Raw genomic sequence first — 24158 nt, 5'->3', positions numbered from 1 at the left:
AAGATAGCTTTAAACAAATATAAAATGGAAATACATTTCACAACAATTAAAATATTAAAGCATTCTGCACATTAAAGCACTGGATGGGAAAACAGAGACAAAATCATCACTGCAATCAGACAACTGTAACAGATACATGGTCCAGAAAAGAAAAAATAACATCTCCAGGTTCTGCCACCCACTGGAAACCAAAAAACTGCTACAGAATTCTGTCACAAAGCAGCAGAATGCACAAAAACCTAGAACATACTATAGGAAAGCCAGAGATACCAAAGACAACAGCAACATGTGAAACTGCAATTACAGCAGGGAATTTGACACATAAATAAATGCTCAAGTACGTTTCAGAAATATTCTGTGTCTGATGTCACTGAGAGGCACAGACATGCCTGTGGTCTAGACAGAGGATATCATACACAGAGGGACAATGTACATAACACTGGAACATGGAAATACTCTTTCTATTGAACCACACTACAAAAGCTGAATACAAGAAAGGTGCTTCCAACTCCAGAAATTTCCCAGAGCAACTAGCACTACTTTTTTTGTCATGAAAAGTGCCAGTCTGTTTGAGAAACAGTAAAAAAAAAGGGTAATTACAATGAATCAGAATCAGAACTATTATAGGGTGCTTGACCAATAAGTATATGGTAAATGATGGATAACTGACAAATGCTGGTACTCCCACACACATATTTTCAAGGTCAGAAAAAATGATATGGTTCCCTTGAAGAAAGGCACGTTCCAGTAAATACCTCTATAACACGTATCTGTCTTTCTTTTAGCCACTCATGTGACTTGCTGAATGCACCTTTGCTGAATTTCACACTCCCATCCCTCCCTTTGCAAACCTTTCAATTGAGAAACAGGTGTTAAGATGATTGCTGAGAAAGTAAGGGTGTATTTATCAGTTGTATAAACTTACATTGAAAAAATTCGTCTTGTTCCTCTCACAGAAGAGGCCCTGTGCAGGCATGTGCTTCAGCTGCTGCCAGGGGACCCCGCTGCCCAGCAGCACGTCACGGGCCCACTGCAGGTTCTGTGGATGAAACAGGGCAAGTTGAGTTGCAGGCAAGGGGTGGAAATGTCTCCACAAGAAAAGTACAAAGCGGTTACTTACTTTTATTGATTAACCTGTATTGTCATTTCTCAGTTTCCACATAGCTGCTCTGACAGGATTTGTACCCTCAGAGAAAGCACCCAGGCTGATCAGCCCCAGCAGGCCAGTCAGTACCCTACAGCTCCTGAATCCAGTCCCATAAAGTTCTTTTTTTTTTTTTTTCTTCTTCTTCTTTAACCTGACTTCATTTCATAAAGACCTCGCTTCCATCTGTCACCTTTACCTCCTACACACACCCGGCCCCTCACGGCCCCCTGGCCTGCAGTCCCTCCCCGTCTCTCGGCCCCGCCATTTTCCCGCCCCTCAGCTCCCCTCACACCCTCACGGGCCTGAGGCGGCGGCCTCGGGACCTCACCTGCAGCTGGGGGGGAAGTTCGGTCCCTTAACGCTGCTGCCCAGCCACTACCGTCCCTGTAACTTCATTTAACCTCTCAGGAAAATTCCACGCCTGTCATCAAATATGCTTAATAGCACTCAGGGAGTTAACAAGAAACTATTGGTAGGAGACTAAATGGCAGACAACGATCAAAAATTCATAAAAGCGCTTCCCCCGCTAAGAGTTCAGTGCAGGAACATCTCTTGTGTAACAGCTTGGGACAGCTGCTGGCCCCAGGCAAAACATCACTAACAGATGGGACAATTATTAATTGTAAGGTTTCACTGATGGAAGATGTGCTTTACTGATTTTTTATTTCAGTATTAGAAAGTAGCACTTCACTTGCATTAGACTGGTTTTTTAGAAACAACTAAAGAGCAGAAAAAAGAAAGAGGAAGATGTTTGGCTCACAAAGACAAATGGGAATGTTGAATTCTGATTTGTGTTCTGTGGGCTGGAAATACATGCCAGCAAATCATAAATTTGATTAAATCGTGTCCATCCAAGGAGTGCATTTCAGTTGTAAAATCTTTTTTCTTTTTGGGAGGGGAGGTACATTATTAGCAAGGTTATTATCCTGTTTTACAGATTATTTTCTTTACAAGACTGGTGAGATAGTAAAAGCCCTGCTCAATCTAAATGCTTTTGTCCTGATGACAGTAATCATGCAGAAATCTCCAATGTCTTACCAGAATTGGAGCATCCCCTCTAGCAGAATGCTGATTACAGATTCATGTGCAAGAGCTGAACACTGGAAATACTAACCAGATATTTACAGATGTCAAAAATCCTTCATTCAGAGAGCTGATATGGGTATTTACACAGGACATTCATTATTACTGTGTAAGACAGCTGAGGGAATTCAGCTGTCTTTTGGTAGGGAACAAATAGATGCTTACTCATAAACACTGCAAGGAACTTTCTGGCTAGTCATGGGAACCAGTAAATTTACTTATAATCACTCAGTATCAAATTTAATTAAGATTGAAGAAGGCAATGTACATAAACTTAACTGTATACTAACTTTTTGCTAAGGTACTGCTTTTGTAATACGGATTTCTGTAATCCTGTTAACCTAAGTCTGAAAAATACTTTGACATACATACAGAAGAAAATACAACACAGAAAAGAGCCTACAAAATCCAGCCTGTTTTGAATAAAGTCTGAACCCAGCAAAAGTAAACCTATCATAATGTCCAACATCCAGACGCACAAATTCTTTGTTTTATGCCTATCACTGTAATCAGAAATGTAAGTAAATCAAAGGGTGAAACCAAAGTAAAAAATTTCCTGATGTGTGGCAACCTGAATCTTGCAGTTAAAATTATCACATTAAGGGAAAACAAAACCCTTAAGAATGATACCACCAAAAAGCTTAATTATAAAATTCCAGTCTAAAGATATTTTAGTTATGGAAGTATTTATGAATTTAAGTTTTATGATAAAAATGTTAAGATGCCATTAAGTACAGCATCATACTCTGGTGATCTGCTGTGCACATTATACTACCCATCCATAGGCATGTATTTGGTACATATAATTCATAGGCTTTTATTGAACATGATGATGACAGTAACCTAGGTAGGAGGAAAAAAGATCATTCAGACAAATGGGGCAATTACACGGTAACTTCACACAATCAAAACTAATAGGAATAAAATATGTAGTCACAGATTTTCCACTACCCTTCTCCTTAAATCAGCATGATCAGTAAATATGCCTGAGCAGGTCTCAACTCATTAGATTTCACAGAGTCTGCCCTGCTTAGTTTTTAGATGATGAAGTTATTAGGAGTGGGTGAAGGGATCCAGGACATAGCAAAAAGAATTTATTCATTTTGGCATACTGCTTACCAGTCTGAAATGCTGGATTTAGCTGTCTGACTCAGGGCAATTATGAAGTACTCTTTCCAGTTCAGCTGTTGCCTCCCACATCTTTATCATCCCAAGATTCAAAGACAAGATGACTGACAGGGTACAATAACTTGCAAAAAAGTTTACCACCATTGTTAAAGTGGAAAACAAAAATGTCTTACAGAAAAGTGGAAAATTGAGTCACTTGAGATGGATACCACTTAACTCAATGGTGTCAGAAGCCACCTGTATCTAACGTGGAAACTCCATGGAGTGTTGCTACAAGGTGTACAAAACATCCTACCCTACCTTAATGCTACCCTTTATCTTCTTTTATAGTCTGTTAGAAGGCATGATCCCAAAAAAACTTAGTCCTACTGTATCAAATAAAAGAAAAATAAAGACTATTTACCTTGAAGGGCAGCCTGCTGAATTAACTGTTATTATCATAATGTTACTACTGGAAATGCTTAAATGCATTATGTTTTGAGATTATGTCTGTCTCTAAGCATATACAATCCCTACATATATATATTCTTGCAAATTTTATATGCATGTATTAGGCCTAGTTTGACTACACTGTCACCTTACTGACTCTGTGATACCTGACATTAATTTCCTCATTAGGACTCTGTCAGAAAATGGACATAATAGAAAACAGAAGCTTAAACCCCCCTCTGTTACATAAACAATATCTGTGAACAGATTCGTCCAGGTTTTAGCAATTATTTTTTTAGATTAAAAAAGCATGTACATAAATATTTTTATTTCTTGACAATCTGCTAGATGCAGAGTATCAGATCTACATACTGATCTCTTAAGAACCATAAGGCAAATACTTTTCATAAAACTTTGTAGTTACACTACACTACTGCTAAGTCCTGTCTTCCAAACTGTGCCAACATGCCTTTTGGAGGTAAAAATCACAAAGGATGAAGACTCCACTTCAAGACAGAGACAAGGTGAACTGGAAATTAATCCTACTGCCCAAACTGGCAATGAAATAACTTAAGAAATTTAATCTTTTTTTGTACATTTATTCCAATAACAAAAACTAGCTATGAACAAATTTGCTCTGATACCAGAACAAAAAAGAGAGAACCTCCAAATAGTCAGTAGGATTTTGTAGGAAAAATACACCAAAAAACCAAAAAAACCCAAAACATGTAGCCAAACAAAGTGCTGAAAGAGTTCAAAAAGAAGGTTAAGAAAAGCACCCAACAACTATTTAACTAATCTCACAACAGCAAAATCAGTAATACTGTAAAATGGAAGAAAACAGATTGCATATGGAAAACCTGTTTTTCTCTGGACTATGGAGACCTGCCAACCTTCTCTTTCCCAGCCAACCATGAATTTTGGCCATCAGTCTAAATTCTTCATACAAATTCCTGGCACTGGTACTTAAATGCTGAATTTTCCAAGATGGTAATATGCATTTAAAAATTAATTTCAGCCTTCTAAAATTTACCAGTAACCCCCTCTGCCCTCACAGCAACTCAGTCTGATGTAATTAATCTAATTTTTAAAAGTCAGGCTTACTACCAGTATATCTAAGCATACTTCTTACTGCAGTCACTGCTAAAAGTGCATTGATGCACTATGTGTTTTTAAGTGTGTTGAGGAGTGTAACTCCCACTAAAGACATATTAGTGCACCATTAAAACACAGACATTTGACATTGCTCTACAAAAGAACCTGAATCAGTCAAAGAGAAAATGAGAAGCTCATGGAAGTATGTAGCAGATATATGTGAGCAGAAAGATTTTCTTTTTGCAGTGTTAAGTATTAGTTTGTTATGCAGAGAACTAATAAAATCAGACAGCAAACCCCAAAAGTGCCAGTTGAAGCCAAGCTGGTAACCACTAGGCCCAAACAGGTAGGGGTCAACTGTTTGGAGGTCCAAGAGAAAATACATTTAGACAACAACTGTGTATTTCATTTAGAAAAACACTACAAATCACTAAGTTAATATTTATATAGGGAAAAAGATATAAAAATGCAACAGAGGAGGCTTCATCAGGAAAAAGAAACTAGAAGAAAATACTTTGCAAGTAGTTCCTCAGGCAAAGACATACTATTTGAACCAATAATTGAAAACAGGCAGCTTTTTCTGTTAAATGTTGATACAAGATCATTTGTCAGCAATAGTAATGACAGATTGCAGGAATCTACGGCTCCTATTAATGATTAGCTGCATGGATAAATTAACAACTGTCACGTCCAAACAGCATACAAATGTTTTCAAAACAAGCTATCTTTTAAAAAAATGGTAATATTTTTCTGGATAATCACTGTGGAGCCAAATGGAATATTCATCACCTTTCAGTGAATCAGTAAGTCATGGTGCAGCTCAATTCACAGCAGTACTGTTGATGTGTTTGAGGCAAGGGTGTGATTTTTTCCACTGCCTTCCCTTCCCTATTATCCACACAAGCTTTGGCACTGGTGGGAAAGAGAACTCAGGAAGCCATGCAGTGCAGTGTGTGACATAACACCAGGCTTCCAAACATAAAACCTGTGAGTTTCAATCTTGATTATGACAACTAGTCTAGAAATAAATCTGATAAATTCAATCTACTTTTGATGCACGTTTTACTAACATACTGCAGAAAGACAAACAGAAGTATGCAGAAGGTAAAATAATTACATTATTAAAACAAAACCAAGGATAATTCATGGCAGAAGGCTTTTCAGATTAATTTTGTTATGAAGAATATGCAAAGGTAATGCTGGAGAAAGCAAGTTATTTTGCCCTCAGCTCAAACAGGAACTGATACCATTACAGTCACCAAGACATTGCTATTCCTGTTTAATCCAAAATTACCATCTTGTAAGCAGTAGGATCTCTGATATTCACTCAGTGATTTCTAACCAGCAAATAATTTGTCATACTCAAGATGACCCCTGTGCTCTCACAGCAGGAAAATTTTTATTCTACAAGGGCACATGATACCCAAAAAGTCTGTGTCACAATATGTTTACACCAATACTGATGGACTGCTGCTTCCAAGTCACTCTTCAGTCCACTTATTCACTGAAATAGATAATTTCTCTTATTTTTACAAGAACATCTTAATTTATGTGACATATTTAAAAGGTAATTCTCTGACCAATGCACAAAAAATTAGCTCCATAATAAAAAAAAGAAACTGGCCTCAATGTACAAATCAGACAATCCAGGAACCGAAGACATCCCAAAGCACAGTTCCAATCCAAACTGCATCAAACAAAAAACATCTGGTGTATTTTAACATGGAGAATTTGGAATTAGTATGAATGCCAATGCTGGGCAGTAAACACAGGCAGTCAGCTCTAGCACCAGTGCTCTGCTCACCTTGTGTGTCTTGCTGTATGTGTACAGGTACGCCAGCCTGTAGAGGCTCTTGTAGTGCTGGGGGAAGCGGCTGAGACACAAACAGAAGGAGGTGATGCACTGCTCTGTCAGGAACTTCCTCTGCTCCTCCAGGTCTGTTGGGAGACCATGAGGAAATTCAGATGCATCTCCACAAGGTTCAGCTCTCTTTTTGCAGTCCCACTGTGAGAGTGGGAGGATTGCAGCTTTGATGGGATTGCCAGAAGCAGACTGAGGATCCACCAGAATTTTCTGGCCAGCAGGCTCAGCAGGATGGCAAGATTCTGAGCTTTCCAGCAGCTCCTCTGACTTTCCTGCAACTGGAACATGAAGAGATGACTAAAGTGACAAGGAAAATTGCAAAATAGCAAATGATCTTTACAAAGGCACAAAAATTAAATACAACAAATGGCAGTCCTTCATGAAAGCACAGACAGAATGACTGGGTGTTTCCTGACAAATTATGACTATGCCTGGTGTTTAAAGAGTAAGTAATCTCCAGCTCACTAACAAACAGAGCCACACATCAATCTCTCCCTTCTGGTTTTTCCCTGAGCAGTAGTAAGAATTCAGCACACCTTACACAATGCAGGTTTATATGCTACTGGAAGATGGGGGACAAAGGGGGCATGACAACATGAAAGTGTAAATTCAGTATAATTCTATTGCAAAGAAAGAGAGAAAGAACAAAAAATTAAATCCATCTTGCCAAGTCAAATGTATTATTCTTAAAAATCTATCTAGATGAACACAGCTCCAGAATATAGTTCAGACTCGGACAGAACTATCAGCAGCAGCTAACCTGGCTTTCTGAATGATGTGGGGCCTATAGTTCCATCCAAACTTTTTTGCAATTAACTCAGTAACCCATAGTTCAGCTCTCAGAACTGACAGTTCACCTTTTCTTGTAGGATGCCAAATCTGTGACCATACAAGCTTCTATGTTTCCCATTAACTAGTCATTGTTGCTGAAAACATGCATGCTACATGCAGATTAATTTAACTTTGATTTTCAGTTTTGGAAGTTCACTGTCTCTTGTCTTTGCTAGAACAAAGGGCCTCTTACACTACACCTTTTCTTTCAGCAGGCAAGAGATAAACTAAAGCATACTTCACCTTCAAGTGTGAAGCTACTCCTTAAGTTTTCCTCCAATAGGGCTGGGCTTCAAGGACTTGTTTCCCAGAACAGAAATTTTTCAGAAATTTGCTTCAACAATTGTATGTTTCCATTACAATTTTACTCTACAGATAGCTTAATGGAAAAATACAACATATGTTCTAGTAAGTGTGTCAGTAGTGTACAAAATTCCAGTTCCACAGCCCAGAAAGGTACCAAAATTTGTATGTTGGTTGGTTGTCTTTCCCTGCTGAAGTGCAGCCTCTCTATCTACTGCCCTGTGCAACTGTACAAACATTAGACAAAGGGAAATTCCAGCTAATGGATTTTGAAACTTTTTTTTCCAGTGGAATATAGAACACTTAGTACTATCGTATATGGAAATGTTTGGTAAAGAGCAATTCCATTTCTCTACTGAAATAAAAGACCTAGTTCCACTGGATGTGCCCTTCTATGTACTGAGTGTCAAGCTGTTCCTGGGCCAGAACAAAGTGGGCACCTACACTTGGGAAAAACAAAAAATGTTTTGTTTTAGATTATCTTCAAATAAGTATTCTTAAATTATCTGAAGATTTGAAACATTATAGAAAGAGTAGATACTCACATAAAAGAAGGCAAACCAGTCAAAGGGCCATCACAGAAAAGAGCTTCTCATTACTCTTTGCTTTGTAAGGTTTAACAGGCAGTATAAATTGGCCTGATGGCCACATAAGCAAAACATAGTTCCAGTTTTAAATGACACACATAGATGCAGCAGTAATACCTAGTTAAAATTCTCAGTCACAGTGTAAGGTATTTCAGTGCTTCTGCATGCCAGGAGAAACATTTTAATGAGAATACACCAGATGACATTATCTATTAAATTAGCCATACTCTTTTCCTCTGCAGATCCCAGGGTCTCTTTGCTGGGCATCAGTGTATCAGCACAGGTAGTAGAAATCCTCTTCTCTGTGTAAGTCTTCCTCAGGCTGTCTTGGGAACTGGCAGGCTCATTAAACATATCCTGTGTGGAACTGGAGTCAGAGAGCACTGCTGCAGTGCTATCCTGACTCCTCTCTGCAAAAGAGATAAATAAGGAATGCACCATTTCCAAATCATCAAGCTGCTACTTGCATCAGATTTACTGTGCTATTTACCTTGAAAAGCACCCAGTATAACTTTGAGTCTGACATAAGCAAAGCTCAATCGACAAGAGAAAACCACAAACAACAATATTGGTAAAAATTACTCACGAAGGACAGAAAAATCAGTACCATTAGAGGGCAAAGACTTACAAGAGTGGTCACTGATGCCATCTATCCTGCAAGTGTTAGATGCTGCTCACCAAACATTCTGAAAGGTCATTTGATGTGGCAAATAAACAGTACATCAAAGAACGAGGCCTGAGATAGACAGGAAAACACTTGGACTTCAAGAAGTAGGCAGAAGAATAGGAGATGTGACTATGCCTTGACAGAGTGCAGTTTCTGTGTTGCTTGCTGACTACATTACAAGCACAGCTGAGTTGTTCATTTGCTGATGGCTGTTACAGCACTGGTAATGTTGTCTGGGATTATGACTTCATCAGAACAAACAGGTAAGTGAAAACCTTCTACCCATCTGAAACCTGCCTGATATATCAAGGGTTATTAGAGGAAACCCTGCATGTCTGAAAAATGCAGCTTAGTATCTCCAACAGAAAGATGGATGCATATTCCCACTGAGATGAGAAACTGGCATTTTTCTCTAATATTTTGCCAACATAATTCAGTGTCCAACACAAAATTCCAACACAGACAATTCTCTCTAAGTCTGGAGCCCAAAATATTAATTTCCAATTTCTGCTTAAGATACAGGAATAGCTTAACCAAGAGGCATCATGCTACAACCACTGCCAAGGAAGTTCCACTGCATTCTTATTCATTAATTTTCTTGATAAGATCAAGAAAGAAAATTTGAAAAAGCTAAAGCCCTTGTGCTGAGATGAGCTGATGATTTAATTAAATTTCTTATGCTCCATCCGAATTGCACTTGTTCAGGAGAGAGTTAAGGGTCTCCTATGAATTAATTTTATCAAGATAAATTCTTCTGCAGACCTTCAGCTTGCAGATCAGGTTCTGCTTATTAGTATTCCAAGAAATTTAAACCACATCTGATGCACCCTGTAGGCTTTTCACTACCACAAAAAAAGAAAACCTTTCTTTTCACTGAACAGGTCCTTAATAAAACTGTATCTTGAAAAATAATGGGACAAAGCATTTGCTTCCTAATTGGAAGTTATACAGTTGGTTAATAATGACAAGTTTTATACAGAAAGAATATAATTATAAAGCATGGAAATAGAAAGATTCTGAAGAGAGGTCAGTCAAGCTTTATATGACTCATTTATAAAGCTTTAATAGCCTTCTGTGGTACAAATGGATACTACTGACCTTCCAGTTGGCATCAGGAAAAACATTTACAGTAGCTCCCTTTTTTTCTTTTTTTTTTTTTAAAGGAAGTGTCAACCACTTTGACACAGATGCAGAATTTCTCAACAATGGAATATGCAAATTTCCAAGTGTTGCTATAAGCCTGGAGGTCAGTCCTGATGTATGGGTGATGACAGATGAAGCATTAGAATGTAAATGAAGAACTGCTGGACAGAGGTGTGAGAGTGATCAGATCGCTAGGAAATTACAGTAACTTCTCAGCATGCAAAGACAATGATTTAGCATGTTAAGTTTCAAGCATATGCAGGTCAGGGATGCTTTTCCCTACAGGGAAGAAGTAGAAATTCCTCCTTTCAATTAGCCAGCTACTTGGATTTGAAATTTCTACTGAAATGAGTGTAGGTCTAGGCATGCATTTACATTCTCCTTTTCTTTCAATGTTTTAACTACATAAAATTATATTAACATTGAGCTCCTTAATCACTGAAAAACACAAGATGGCTACAACTTGCTTTTGTTTTAGATACTTCTTAAATTCAGCAGATTCTTTTTACTAAGTGGGCCTGATGAAAAACACTGGAGAATTCCAGAAATTAGCAGAAGCCACAAGGTATTTGCATTAATTGAAGTCACAGAGGTTGGGGAGAGTTCCAGGGAATGGAATACAAAGCATAGTACTTATCTTTACAAAGGATAAGAGGTCAAAGCTATCAGCCAGCTGGCCTTCATTTTCCACAGAAAATGAAATTTATTTGAGCATAAATAAATAAGTAAATCAGTCTAGAATCCCCTAAAATATAACAAAATTAGTAGCACAAAACCTGTGTGTGTATCCCAGCACATATATTCACATGTGCCCCAAAAGAATGTGATTCTCCAACCAGAAATGGCCAAAATGTCATACTTTGTAAAAGCAATTGAAGAATGTAGCATACTTGAATGTTTAATCAGTAACTGCATAGAAAAAGTACAGAGTCTTCCTTTCTACTGAGCACTAATGAAAATTAAGCTTAATTATGGTGCCTGTATTTGGGACCTACATTTTAAAAGATATTCTGAATAAGTGGAATGAATTCAGAGGAGAGGAGAAAAAATGAGAGATTAATGAGATGGCATGTAAGAAAAACACTGGCAGAATAGGACTTATTTACCTTCAAAAAGATGCAGGACAATTTCCAAATACATACAATTAACCAAAATTAAAATACAGTAATTGCTCTTCGTATTCACTAAATAGAGAGCAAGAGGCAATAGGTTCTAATTGCAGCAAGAAAATTGCTTAACTGTTACAGCTTTCAAAATGTATAGAGAACCTACGGAATCCCTGCAAGTTTTCAAGGACAGGTAGATAAATAGCTCTCTTTTTTTTAGGATACCCAAGATGTATCTTAATATAATAAAAAAGCTCTCTCAATACCTAAATGCTGCAGCATGTAATGAAGAACTCATGGCAGCTGCACCAAGTCACAGCCTAATGCTGCTTTTTAAAAAACAAAAACCAAACTTCCTATTATTCATATATGAAAGTTCTATGCTTTTCTAGCCTAGCTCACAAATATACCTTGTATCTATACACACACTAGACAGACACAGAATCATGTATCTTATATTCATTGTGTTATAGAGCTTTTCTTTCATCTCATAAGAGCTGATTGTAGCTGAGATAGGAATTGGTGTTCTTGAGCCCATGTACCACAGACCACTGCAGTCTGAGACAGGAGAATTAATTCCAAATTCCCAATTGCTATTGATACCTGTTTTCCTGTAAGAGGCAAATTAGAGGAGAACTTCAGTGTTTTCTAACAATTTCTGGTGTAATTAACAAGAATTTAATGCATCTCAGTGTAATTAAAGAGTTAAAAAAATTACCAGATTTAATATCTTGTTTACTTAAGGTGGTTTCTTAGTTCTCCTATCTGGCAATAGCAATAAGACATGCTTTTCAAAAAAGCTAAAGTGATCCCTTGGTTATTAGCAAATGATAAATGAAGGACTAAATATTCTTTTGAGGACTTTCTGTACGGTTTCCTATTATTTCAAAAGCTAAGATAAAAATACAACTGGGTATTGATGTCCCCAAATTATTATCTGTAGAGGAAATGCAGAGAATAGGAAAAAAGGTCTACTAAATTGTGCATAACCAACGATGCACAATGCAACTGCAAGAAAGATCCTATTGTAATAATGGATCCTATTATAATTATGTCCTGATACCAGATTGTCTCTTTGGTGTTACTGTATTTTGTTTCATTACTTTGTTGCATCACTCCTAATTTTTAAATAGATTTCAAACAATCTGACAAGCTGAAATCTCTATTTGACATAAAGTTAAGTATTTAATGATTATTACTAAAGACTAAGGAAATAGCACTTGAGAGCAATTTATTTTTTTTAACTCATTCCTCATAATGCACTCAACTTGTGACCTTTCAGGAATTTCTGTGTCAGATTATGTCATCTACTCTGTCAACATGTGAAAAAGAACAGCTCTGGACAGATGATGTAAAAAGGTCAGAAGGAAGAATTTTTATAATGTTCCAAGATATTAATTTAAAAACAGTAGATATTATCAGGAAGACATGACTGGGAAGAAAGAACCTGAATGTTCAGCTGTACTATCAAGACCTTTTTTTTATCACAGCAAGATCCTGTCAATCACTTAGCTAAGTAATTGCCATTACTGAAACACATCTATCTTAAGACTATAAAATATCTGTAGTTCAATTGACTTAATTCTTTCCTTAAGACCATTCTAAGATTCACCTTACAGTTTTACTGGGTTGACTTAAAAAATCCCTACTGCACACTATTGCTCCATACCAGAAAAATCCATTAGCCTGTCACTGCCACTGCTCCATTAGCATCCAGGCACAACTCCTGCATGCCTGCCAATTAACTGCAAAAAGTTGCCTTAGACTTTGAGGAATCTAAACTGACTATTTAATTTTAAAATGGAAGAGCACAAAGAAAGCTGGGAACTTCACTAGGCATCACTCTGTGCCAGCCCTCTCTCCCATATACACCCTAAACCCTGGGGACCACACACCATGAGCCTGGTTACCTCAGTGTCCCCTCCTGGGGCTGAGGAAGGGAAGAGCCAGTGATGTGTTCAAGTGTCAGTGACCTGAGCCAGTGACAGGTCTTATTGCTAAGCATGCTGACCAGGTAACACCTGTCCTGGTACAAGCTGACATCATTTATTCTCAGAGGAGCTGAAGTGCAGCTTCCTGGTGCCAATACCAATGAGGTATTCTGCCTTGGTCTGTGAATTACTTCTGCAGCTTGGCAAGTGCTGTCTGACCTCCATCCTTTCACACTTCTTGGAAGTGTGGGAAAAGGAAGAGGGTAAGACCTCTGAAACATCTGTGTATGGGTGTTCAGAAAGCCAACAGTTATCCCACTTTTCCTGAATAATACCTTTTCCTGTCTTAAATATCTTCAGGGAAATGTCTGCTTAGTTATTACAAGAAGGTGTCTGAAATGTGATAATCAGCTACAAGTCAAAAATCAGGGATGAGAAGCATAGAAACCTTTTCTAAAGAGCTATTTACACATGCTAACTCAATTTACAGTAAAGAATAACCCTGCTGCACAGTTCAGAGCTCATGAATAACTATGTATTTTTTAAAAAATAAGCTTGTCTCATGCAACAAAAGTGGGTTGTTCACAGGCTGTGGATGTACAGACTCTCTCTTTGTCCTGCCTGCCTAGCACTGTACCTGCCCTTTTCTCTTGTGTGTATGAGCATTTATCTTTATTGGTCTGGAGTCAGAAACATGATATATCACAGAATTCTCATTCTTGAAACAGATCCCACCCATAAATGGCAGACAACATTCAGCTCTGTATCAAAAGGCACTTGCACATTATTAAAAACAAAAGAATTGCAGAGATTTGCAGGGGAGCAGATTAATTTCTTGAGGATGGCAAGTCCTCTTAATGTAGAAAGGGAATTCTCCTTTAATATGAGTCAAAGATGAGTCTCTGTTTTGTCCAGCTGCACTAAACACAGAGGGTGTTTCAGTAGCTTGCAGTCCTATATTGCTTTTCTTTTGTCTTTAAGTGCAGAGCAGCAGTTTATCTCATCAATATTCCATTTGTTTAGTCAAGCCTTTTTTACATAATCTCACACTAAATGTCAGGGTGATACTTTTACTAATCAGAGAGAGATGAAATTGGGCAAAGGTAAAAAGGAAGCATACTGCAATACTGGGTATGATGTAGTCCAGTATGCAGTCCCTGTGAACATCCAGAATCAGGTGCCAGAAAAGAGTACACACTGCAGACCAAAGGATTTCATTTTCAACTGCTGGACAGAGCAAGAATTTTGAAGGGTAGGGTTCTATGTTCCAAAATGCAATGTAGACATTCTTTTTATGCAGAGAAATATCCACTCATCTTAGAAACTTATTTAGTTTGGCATAAGTGACAACCTGGTGCACCAAGTTTCTCAGAGATCACCTTTGTCTCATCAGGGTGTTGAGAACCCCCGTTTACAAAAAGCATCTTCATAACATTTGCAGAATTACAGACCAACAAACTATGAAGTGAGCCTTCTCCCACAGCATGAAGCAAGGAGCCTTTCCCAGTGAGTTTATCATGCAGGTTTTGCCAATTATTAAAAGCAAGCCGTGACAGGTAAAAGCAGGAAGAGAATGCCTGGGGAACAGAGATTTGTATAAAGGTTAGAGGCAGCACGGGCAATATTGGTTGCAAAAGCAATCAGGCAAAGACAAACACAGAAAAAAGGACATTTACATCTAACTACACATAACATACTACATGAAGTGGATGAAGATGTAAATGATAAGACATTTTAATGCTGCAACAGCAACATATACTGCATACATCATCTGCATAACACCACAATAATATGGAACTGAATGTCAACATAACAAAGGTATATTACAGCAAAAAAAGACCTCACAACAATCTCCCAGTCCAGTTTTGAGGGAACAGATTTCTGATTTAGATTTTTTTTTAAGTGTAATGCTTTTACTGCTTTTTAAACAACCTCTCATGCTTAGCACAAAATTTAGATACATTTAAACTGCCTGAAGTCTGTACTGAGATTGCTCTATACTATATACATCCAGCCTGTATAAAGGAGGCCACTGAGTGTGTCTGTTCTGGTATATAAACCACTGGCCATTTAGCTGTGTACATATGATGACATCCCAGGTAATGACAGCTTTGGTCCCTGCCAAGTTCCTGTTTTTTCTTATTTCCTACTTTGCTCTTGGAAAACAAATGAAGGCCAAACCTCAGGCTTCTATTATCAAATCCAAGTTTTCATTTTGGAGGGTTATAAAACAGCAACAAGCAGGGCTAATGACAGGGAAGTGAAGAGAAACAGAAGGAAGGGAAAGATGTTGCCGAATGGAAGGACAAGAGAAAGGAAGCTGCCTGTTCTACACATGACAGCAGCTGCTCAGCCAGCAAATAACAGCTGCCACTGAGCAATACTTCTTCCTCCTCAAAGGAGATATTTGGTAGCAGCTGCCACAAGGAAAAAGAAGTTTAGAAACTTTACAAGATGTATGTACTGGTTCCTTTCTCGTATTTGCATTAAATATATGACTTAGAAGTAGTATCATCAGCATTCACTGGATATAAAGCTTTTCTCTCAACTTTAGCACTGACATCTGTTTATCATGGTTATCTTTTTCCACCAGCAAAACATGGAGAGCTACAGAACTATAATTACACATCTAAACATAACATATCTGAAGTTAAGTCTGTTCTCACAACTTTACCTATCTACAGAGTGATGTTTGAACATTGGAGTCCAAATATTTTCAAGAAAAGATGTCTGGCTGTAAATTCTCTGTAATTCGCTCCTGTTTGTAGTAATTTGCTGCACTAAAAGGCAAATTGCTGGGCATCTTGTTAAAAAAAAACATCCCCAAAACAACATAATTCATAGAAAAAATAGAAAGAACCACAAGAGTTCATCTAGCCCAGTCTTTTTTTTTTCCATCAGGATAAATTACATTTCCATAATTTCTGTGAGATGGTCGTATCATCACTTTCTAAAGACTTCCAGTGCTATCCTATCTCCAGGAATATATTATAGTTTTTCACTTTTTATTTGGTTTTTTTTTTTTTGCTAAATAGTATTTCCTTATCTTACTCTACCACAACTGTCTAATGCTGAGATCAAAAATGCAGTTTAATATTAGCCTGTCCTGTCTCCCATGGCCATGAAAATACCAGCTTTTTTGCCTCTAATTCTTTGTAAAGCCTTTGACACTAGTTAGGTTACACAGCTGTCATGTTTCCACTTAAGACTTCTCATCCCTAGACAAACCATCCCAATTCCTTCTCTTTTGGGTCATTTTCTTGAAATGCAACACTCAAAACAAGGCTCACAGGTCATCAACAACAGGGATCCCCACCAGCATGTTTGTTTGTGGTAACATATGAAGACAACTTTTAGGCAGGATTCTGTATAATGCTCTTAATTTATGTCATAGGTGATCACCAAGATCTGCCCAAAAGAGTAAATAAGAGTGCTGTGCCTCTGAAAGAAAAAACATCTAGGCTAAGGTTATGCCTATTTATTAATTCTATGAACAATATAGACAGTTTTGTTTGCTGTCAGATTGGTGAAAAAAAATCTAACGAGTGATCAAATGATGGATATTTTCTTGTTATTTTTAGGAATGGCAAGATGGAAATGTAGGCATGAGTTTTTTTCAGTGGTGTGATCAAGTTTAAGATGTCAAGAGTATTTTACCTCAAAAGTATGTATTTTAATACAAGCAAAATGCAAATGCATGCAGAGGAGAAAAATATATGTAATATATGAGAGGAAGACTTCTGAGCATTGCTCAGCCTGTTAACAAGTTCTCCTTCCATCCATAACAGCCCCAAGGTAAATACTGCAGTGTCCTGGGGCCCTTCAGTATGATGTCTCCAGAGCTCAGCTGTGCCAGCAGCTTACAAAACATGATGAATGATGCAGTATGTTCAGTTCTACTTGTCCTGGTTACACACTGCCTTCCTAAAGATCACCCAAACTCCACAGCTTTCAGCAGCTCACATTCTGAAATGCTTTGACAGCAGCAAAGCTCAGTCCCAGCCAGGCTGCACTTAAATCTCAGGACCTGTCCCCTCAGACACTCCTCAGCTTGCACCTTCAGGATTTGCTAAGCAGCCAACTCTGCTCCCATCAGCAAACAACGTGGCCCAGCCCATAATATCCTGCTTTGAGTCAATGCACTAACTGCTCATATTGGAATATTTATCCAACTGATGTATCTCCTGGGAACATTTCAACAGTCTTCAGAACCTAAGCAGATGTAGTCTGAGGCAGAGCTGCATCTCACAGGGAACACTATTTAGGAAATAGGGAAATATTTGGTCCCCTGTGTTTGCTGTGTCAAAAGACATCAGAGGCTAATGTAAGACCACTATGTAACCCATTCACACTGACACACTATACATGATTATCAAAACAGTCCACTGAATTACTCCTTATTAAAGTGAAAGCATGGAAAAAAAAAGAATGTCTCTCTATGCAATTTAGTGACAGAGATGAAGGATGTTATGCCAGTCTCACCAAGAATTATCTCTTGAGTAAAAGGAGTAAATTCACCTTGCATATAAACATTTGTGCCAACAAAGTTATTCACAAATTATTGTTCTTCTGAAAATGACACTAGGAAGCAGCCCACCCTCTGGAAATAAAATCATATCAAGCACAGCATTTCTGTGGGGTCTGCCATGTTCTACCAACTCTAATATGTATATTGCAGACATTTTACTCCTACTTGAATGCTGATATGTATAGATCCAGATGGATAAAGATATGGCCAGAAGAGTAGAATTAGGATAAAATTTCTATCAAAATAACATTATCAGGTTACTTAAATAGTATCTTAATTTCTACTACATAAGTATGTTACAAAGTCTTTAATAACAGTGTGATACCAGCCTACCTTCTGATTTATAAGCCTATTACTTCTTATATCACTTTACATTCTATAGATGAGTCATTGCAAATGATAAAGAAAAATTAAAAGATGAAGTCTACTGGACTGTCATGCAAATCACTTCGTGCTGATACACAGTATATTCAAAATAGTTGCCACCTGCCTCCCTCAAGGAAGGATAACACTGTTTTGGCATCCTCACTATTTGTCTTGTTTACAATTCGAATTTTCACCTGGTCAGTTCACACAGGCATTGAAACAGTGTCCAGTCTCCTAAAGACTGGACCTACATCTTTCATAATAAGCTCAGACAGACACTTAGCTCTGCAGAAATTAAAAAAACTGAAAATTCAGTCAGCTGTATACTCCTCCTCCAATTGATATTCCCATTTTGACTAAGTGACTAATGGCGGCAGGTGACAATTTTGAATTCTGTATTTAACACTGATTCTATTTAAAGTACTGAATTTATAAAAGTAATGAGCTTCAATATTGCCCGTGTTACCACAGACCCATCACCCTCCTGAAAATGAGCAGTTTGATCATTCCTGGTCAAACCCCCCATGATTAAAGCACCTCCCTGTGCTGCCAGTATTGAGAACAGGGACTGTACCGTCCGGCGTTGCCTGCTGACGGGGTTTTTTACATTTGACGTAATCGTGGTCAACTGGAGTGGCTGTGTAAGGTGGGGATGTCAGACCTGGACCAGAGGAGGAGGGGAGGGAAGTCCCAGGGCCTGGCACTGTTCCAGCTGAAGAATGAGAATCTTCATCAATCATACAAGCTTTTTCCCTGGGGGGAGGCAAGAGTAAGGAGAAAGTGTTAACACACAGAGGACGTAGTCAAAGAAGAAGAGGAGACCACACGTTCTTACAACATTTCCAATACAGTAATCAAATCTTACTAACGAATTCCAAATGATGGATTTTTAGTGCAGGTTATATTTTGCTCTGATCACTAGTAAAATACTCTTTACTTTGTAGGTGCTAATGAGATAAATTAAGAGGACTAAGTCCCTTATCCTTTAAACTAAAGGCCCTTTGCTTTTGAATTTTTGAACAGCTGATAAAAAAAAAAAAACTTGTGTTATTAATAAATAAAAACAGTATCTTCAAAATGTATCAAAATTGTTCTACTTTGTCCCCTTCCCATCTGCCAACTATTAAGATCTCAGAGTAGCATATGATCTTTCTGCTCATGATACCTGAACACTGCAAATATTCTAACCAACTTGTTTCATTTGTATTTCATTCAGCTTCATTTAAATAGTTTATTATGCAGTAGTTTTCAAGCATGCTTCCATAGGATACTCCTGGAAATTAGCACTCACTTTTCTGCAACTTTTGGGGTGTTCTTCTCCTCACCCCTGGCAAATGGTCCCTCAGAAGCTTCTTTCATGAAGCTAACTAGTATCTCTGCATCTACTCCAGAGTCTGGTTTCCCCACAAGTTTCAGAATAGAAGCATGAAGACGAAAGTATACCTAGAAAACACCAAAATCCATTCTATCAGTAGAGAATTCATAGCTCTGCAACCAATTACAAATAGTCTCTTCTCTGTAGAAACTGCAGGACTTGGTAAAGACAGTCATCTGTTACCTAAACCTACCTGAATAGGTCATTTCCTGCCTTTGAAAATTGGTTGTAAATGACAAGAGCTGAACACTAAAAATATTACAGCTGCAGCCTATGGAATACAACGAGAGCAGGCCTGATATGTTCTAGAGCCACTATTTTTACCACACAACACAACAAAATAAATGACATTATTACTACTATTCCAACTTGTGCATCAACTTATCCTTTCATACTTATGCCTGTGAAACCTATCCACATTTGACTTTGATAAAAACTAATGAACTGTGTCCAGCAAAATCCAGAAGCAGAAATTCTGCCTGTCTGCCCAATACTGAGACTGCATTAGCAAACAACCTGTAAAGCAAAACCAGCCTGAAAAAAACAGTGTTGTAAATATTCCCAGGTGCAGAGCAGCACGTAAATATACCTAATAGTATGAACCAACAACTGGTAATCCATTATCTGTACAGAACAAGGTATGCAAACCTACATATTGAACTTTCCTTTACCTCCAATGCTTCCATGGCAAGTTCTGGTGGGTTATGGTAATGAATCTTCTTTGGATACCGAGCAGCCTCCTCATGCAAGTAGTGCCCTGCCTGCTTGTAGTGAAACAGATAGACAACAGGAGGCTGCTTCTGCTTCTCTGCAATCTTCCCCAGCATGTAGTGAATAAGCCACTCCTCTTCATCACCATCTCCCTCGCAGCGAGAAGCTGAGGTGAAACAGAGCTTGGCTGTCTCCAACATGCTGTCCCGACGCTCTTCCATCTGGGATTGAAACAAGCATTGAGAATCCAGGAAATTCACTGTGGCTGGGATGAAACACTCTAAGACACACTTCTGCATAAAAACCTGCATAAACGTTTTCAACCTAAAACAGGCAGAACACATCCAAGTGATCAGGTAGGTCCTGTTGGCCCAACAAAATGCATTTATGGAGAGCGTTTTGTTGGTTCCAGTAACTGCCAACACAAATAAGCAGCACAAAGCAGTAACAGAAGTTTAAGAATATGCATATGAATTCAAATCTGAAAAATAAAAAAGCAATATACATGTCTACAGCAAGTAATTTTACCATGGCTTCAGAGCTGTAATTATCTTAACTCTTAAAATTACTCTTTTGTTCTGCAACTGCAGTCTGCTAGAGCCACCACAGACCATTATAATTTGTTACAAAATGTATTTTATCTTGCTTGCAATGCATCTAATTTTGAGCTCAGTGTAGCAAGAATACTTTTTTCCCCTTCCCCCAAAGAAATTAAACCCAGCAGAATAAATTAGGGATAGCTGCCAATAAAGGCACAAAAAACTAGGTCAAAAGATGCATTAATGTAATTTTCTCTCTTTGAAAAAGACGTATATAAATGTAAATTGTTGGGTTACAGCAGTATCCTATGTACTCTATACTATCTATACTTCAAGAACTATAACATAGCTTTTTGTTTCCTAAATATTTTGTAAGGAAAAGAGAATAATAAAGTTTTTAGTTATGAGAAACACATTCCTGAAGATGTATTTCTTTGGAAGGATAATATATTTTTGCAATTTACCTTCTATTATAATAGACCTTCTCTTACTAACATATGCCATTTTAAACATTGACTTGAAAAAAAGAAAAATTCAACTAGTCCTAAATAAACATTCTGATTTAATCCACAATTTAATATGGCTTCTCTATATCGTACCTTGTATCTGATAATAAGTCAAACATTAACCCTGGAAGAGAGTCCTTTGTAGTCAAGAGGCCACAAGGTAGTAAGACCAAACTTTTGATACATCAAAGGCATAAAATTAAATAACATCTGAGTAGTTAGTGTTGGATCTCTTGGATGTAATACCTCTCAGAAAGAAAACCTTACTGCTAGCTGTCATTTCAAACATACTCTTTAATAAACCATTTTTTCTCCATTAATGTGCATGTTTACTTTGTCTTTCTTCTTAGGGGGTCAAATGCTCTGCAAGTGTCTATGAAAAATGCAACACCAACACAGCTCAGAGCAAGACCAGTCACCTTGCCAAAAGCACCTTCTACAGGAAGCAAAGGCTATTCCCAGAACCCTTCCCTATAGTTCAAATCCTGAAAGTTTTCAGGAATTCCAGCAAGTGCTTGGGAGCAGTTCTACTTTTCTTTCAAAAAAATTCTCTTAGCAACTCTTATCACTGCCAGAAAATATTTATAATTGTTTCTTTTGGCCTAGTAATAAACTTAGTAACGACTGTAATTTTTTCATCATCATGCATAAAGAGACAAGTGAATTTCTAATAGCATTTTCTAAGAAAATTCTATCAATCTCCTCATTTTCATCTTTTGTTTATGTAATTAGCCCAAAAAACATAGCAAAGGGGAAGGGTGTCTCTAGATACAAGAGATAACGTATGAACATAAGAGTAATTCCTGATCTTTTCACAATTTAAATGTGCATACATTTCACCTTTTCCTTGAAACGCTGTATGACATTTACAGAAAGGCAAGATAAATATAATTCCCCTTTCCAGAAGCTTACAATAATTGAGTCACCTTTGAAAGACAATTCAAAAATCAGGCTCAAACTAATTTTACATAGAAAGAAAGAAAAAAGCTGCTTGACACCAGCAGCTTGTATGACTGAATATTAGAATTTCCTATATTAATAAGCATATAGCCTAGTATGTGGTAGACAGCATGTAAATATTTAATTTTAAAAAGGTACTTCATTAGAAAAGATCATTTGAAATATTTAAAATTTCATACTGTTCTCAGATCCCACCTGCTGCACAACTTCAGGAGGGAGTTCTGATTTCCACTGCTTAAGCTGTCGGGATGCAAAAGAATGCAGGGCATAGGAAATGGTGCCATATTCTATCCACAAGGAGAGATTAGAGCTGTCAATCTCTAAGGCTCGTTTGAAGCAATTCAGGACAGGAGTAGAGTGTTTCCAGATGGGGCCATCACTTTTCAATTCATTAGAGTTCAACTTGTCTTGAATGCGACTTGCCCGAGCCAGAGCCATGCCAGCCCATGAATCAAACCTGCATAAGCAAGAACATGACACTTGAACAGTTTCCCCCTCAACAGTACTGAATGGCATCCACAAGATTCATTTCCTCCTTTCATCATATGCTCTCAAGACAAATTCCTGTGAATTTGTCCTCCCCTCATAATGGAACAGAGGTTGTGTAGCATAAATCATTCTGGTTTTATTAAAAATCATTTCCTAATAAAGCACTGTCCCCAGTAACTGTCATATGTGAAAACCAAATGAAACAACAAGGTTTCTTTGCCATGCAAAACCAGCATTATCATGGCAGCACTCCCAGTGATGTTTTCTATCAGTAATCATGCTGTCCCTGTCCAAACATTGTCATCCTTTATTTTTTGTAGGCCAGCAGAGAGCCATAATGACACAGTATTCTTGTACTGTGTAAGTGGGTTTTATCATCACCATTTTCCAACATAAAACTCACTAAAACCAAAATGCATTAATGTGGGAAAATTCTGATGAACAATAAAGATAGGTTACTGAAGGGACTGTTCAAGATCTAGTCCTGTGTTTTAATGAAAAGTAGTTTCTATATTCCAGAATTTCATATTCAAATCTGAGGTCAATGGCACTGGAATTTCTCAGTTTTACCATGATTCTAACACCAAAGGAATAGTAATGGTCTCACATTTTTGCTTGCAATTCCTTGCTGATATCAATTGAAAACCCATTTCTGGGTCAAGTGACCCCAATAGTCAGACTCCTGAAGTGAATGGAAAGGGAAGTATAATGCAGACATTTGGAGAAGTAACATCTCATATGACTGGGGTAAAAATACTGTGCTAACACATAAAGCATCTTATAAGCAACAAAACACCACACATTTAAGTAAAAATGCATTCCCCTCCATTATGTATTAATTTAGGTTTTAAGGAACAAAACTACAGAAGAAAGGGGACAGTGGTAATTTCTCTACCAGCCTTCAAACAGAAGTTTTAGCAATGTGCTGATCACAGGTCCCAGACTGGAAGATTCAATAACATTAAACTACAGCTATTTCCTCTGTAGATTTCACATGCAAAATTGTTCTGTGCCTTCACCTTCCCTTTAGTCTGTGTTATGTGACTGGATTTAGAAATAGTTTTCTTGTCTCAAATCGACCAAACTAGAGATTTTGTCACTGACTGTGTTCTCTCAGCTTCAAGGAAAATAAAATATGCAAACCCTACATGTAATCAATAAACTCAAGGACTATTTAATTTTATTGTACAACACTTACTCAAAACATGCTTTATTTTCTTCAAGATGAGAGAGCTTAATCTTACTGCTATTTTAGTGAGGTGTAAATTATCAAGAAACAAGGTGTTTTAGCTTTAATATCACTTACATACCTTACTTGTGTTCATATTGTCTGAGTAGTTCTCTAGCAGAAAGATCAATACTTCTAGAAA

General features: G+C 37.6%; 1 protein-coding gene across 1 annotated transcript in view; it reads right to left on the bottom strand.

Moving 5' to 3' along the window:
- The window catches only part of CABIN1 (calcineurin binding protein 1), a 104785-nt gene that overhangs the window by 57393 nt on the left and 23234 nt on the right, over positions 1 to 24158 (bottom strand). The window contains exons 23-29 of the mRNA XM_030460531.1: positions 22495 to 22756; positions 20255 to 20515; positions 19500 to 19651; positions 18783 to 18961; positions 8695 to 8877; positions 6687 to 7024; positions 926 to 1039 (exon numbers count right to left, since the gene is read on the bottom strand). Coding sequence (XP_030316391.1) covers positions 926 to 1039; positions 6687 to 7024; positions 8695 to 8877; positions 18783 to 18961; positions 19500 to 19651; positions 20255 to 20515; positions 22495 to 22756 — 1489 coding nt within the window. The remainder of the gene's footprint in view (positions 1 to 925; positions 1040 to 6686; positions 7025 to 8694; positions 8878 to 18782; positions 18962 to 19499; positions 19652 to 20254; positions 20516 to 22494; positions 22757 to 24158) is intronic.

The sequence above is a fragment of the Calypte anna genome, chromosome 15 (assembly GCF_003957555.1).
Source record: "Calypte anna isolate BGI_N300 chromosome 15, bCalAnn1_v1.p, whole genome shotgun sequence".
Taxonomy (NCBI): domain Eukaryota; kingdom Metazoa; phylum Chordata; class Aves; order Apodiformes; family Trochilidae; genus Calypte; species Calypte anna.
The sequence above is the reverse complement of the archived record's forward strand: the minus strand, read 5'-3'. Positions and strand labels throughout refer to the sequence as shown.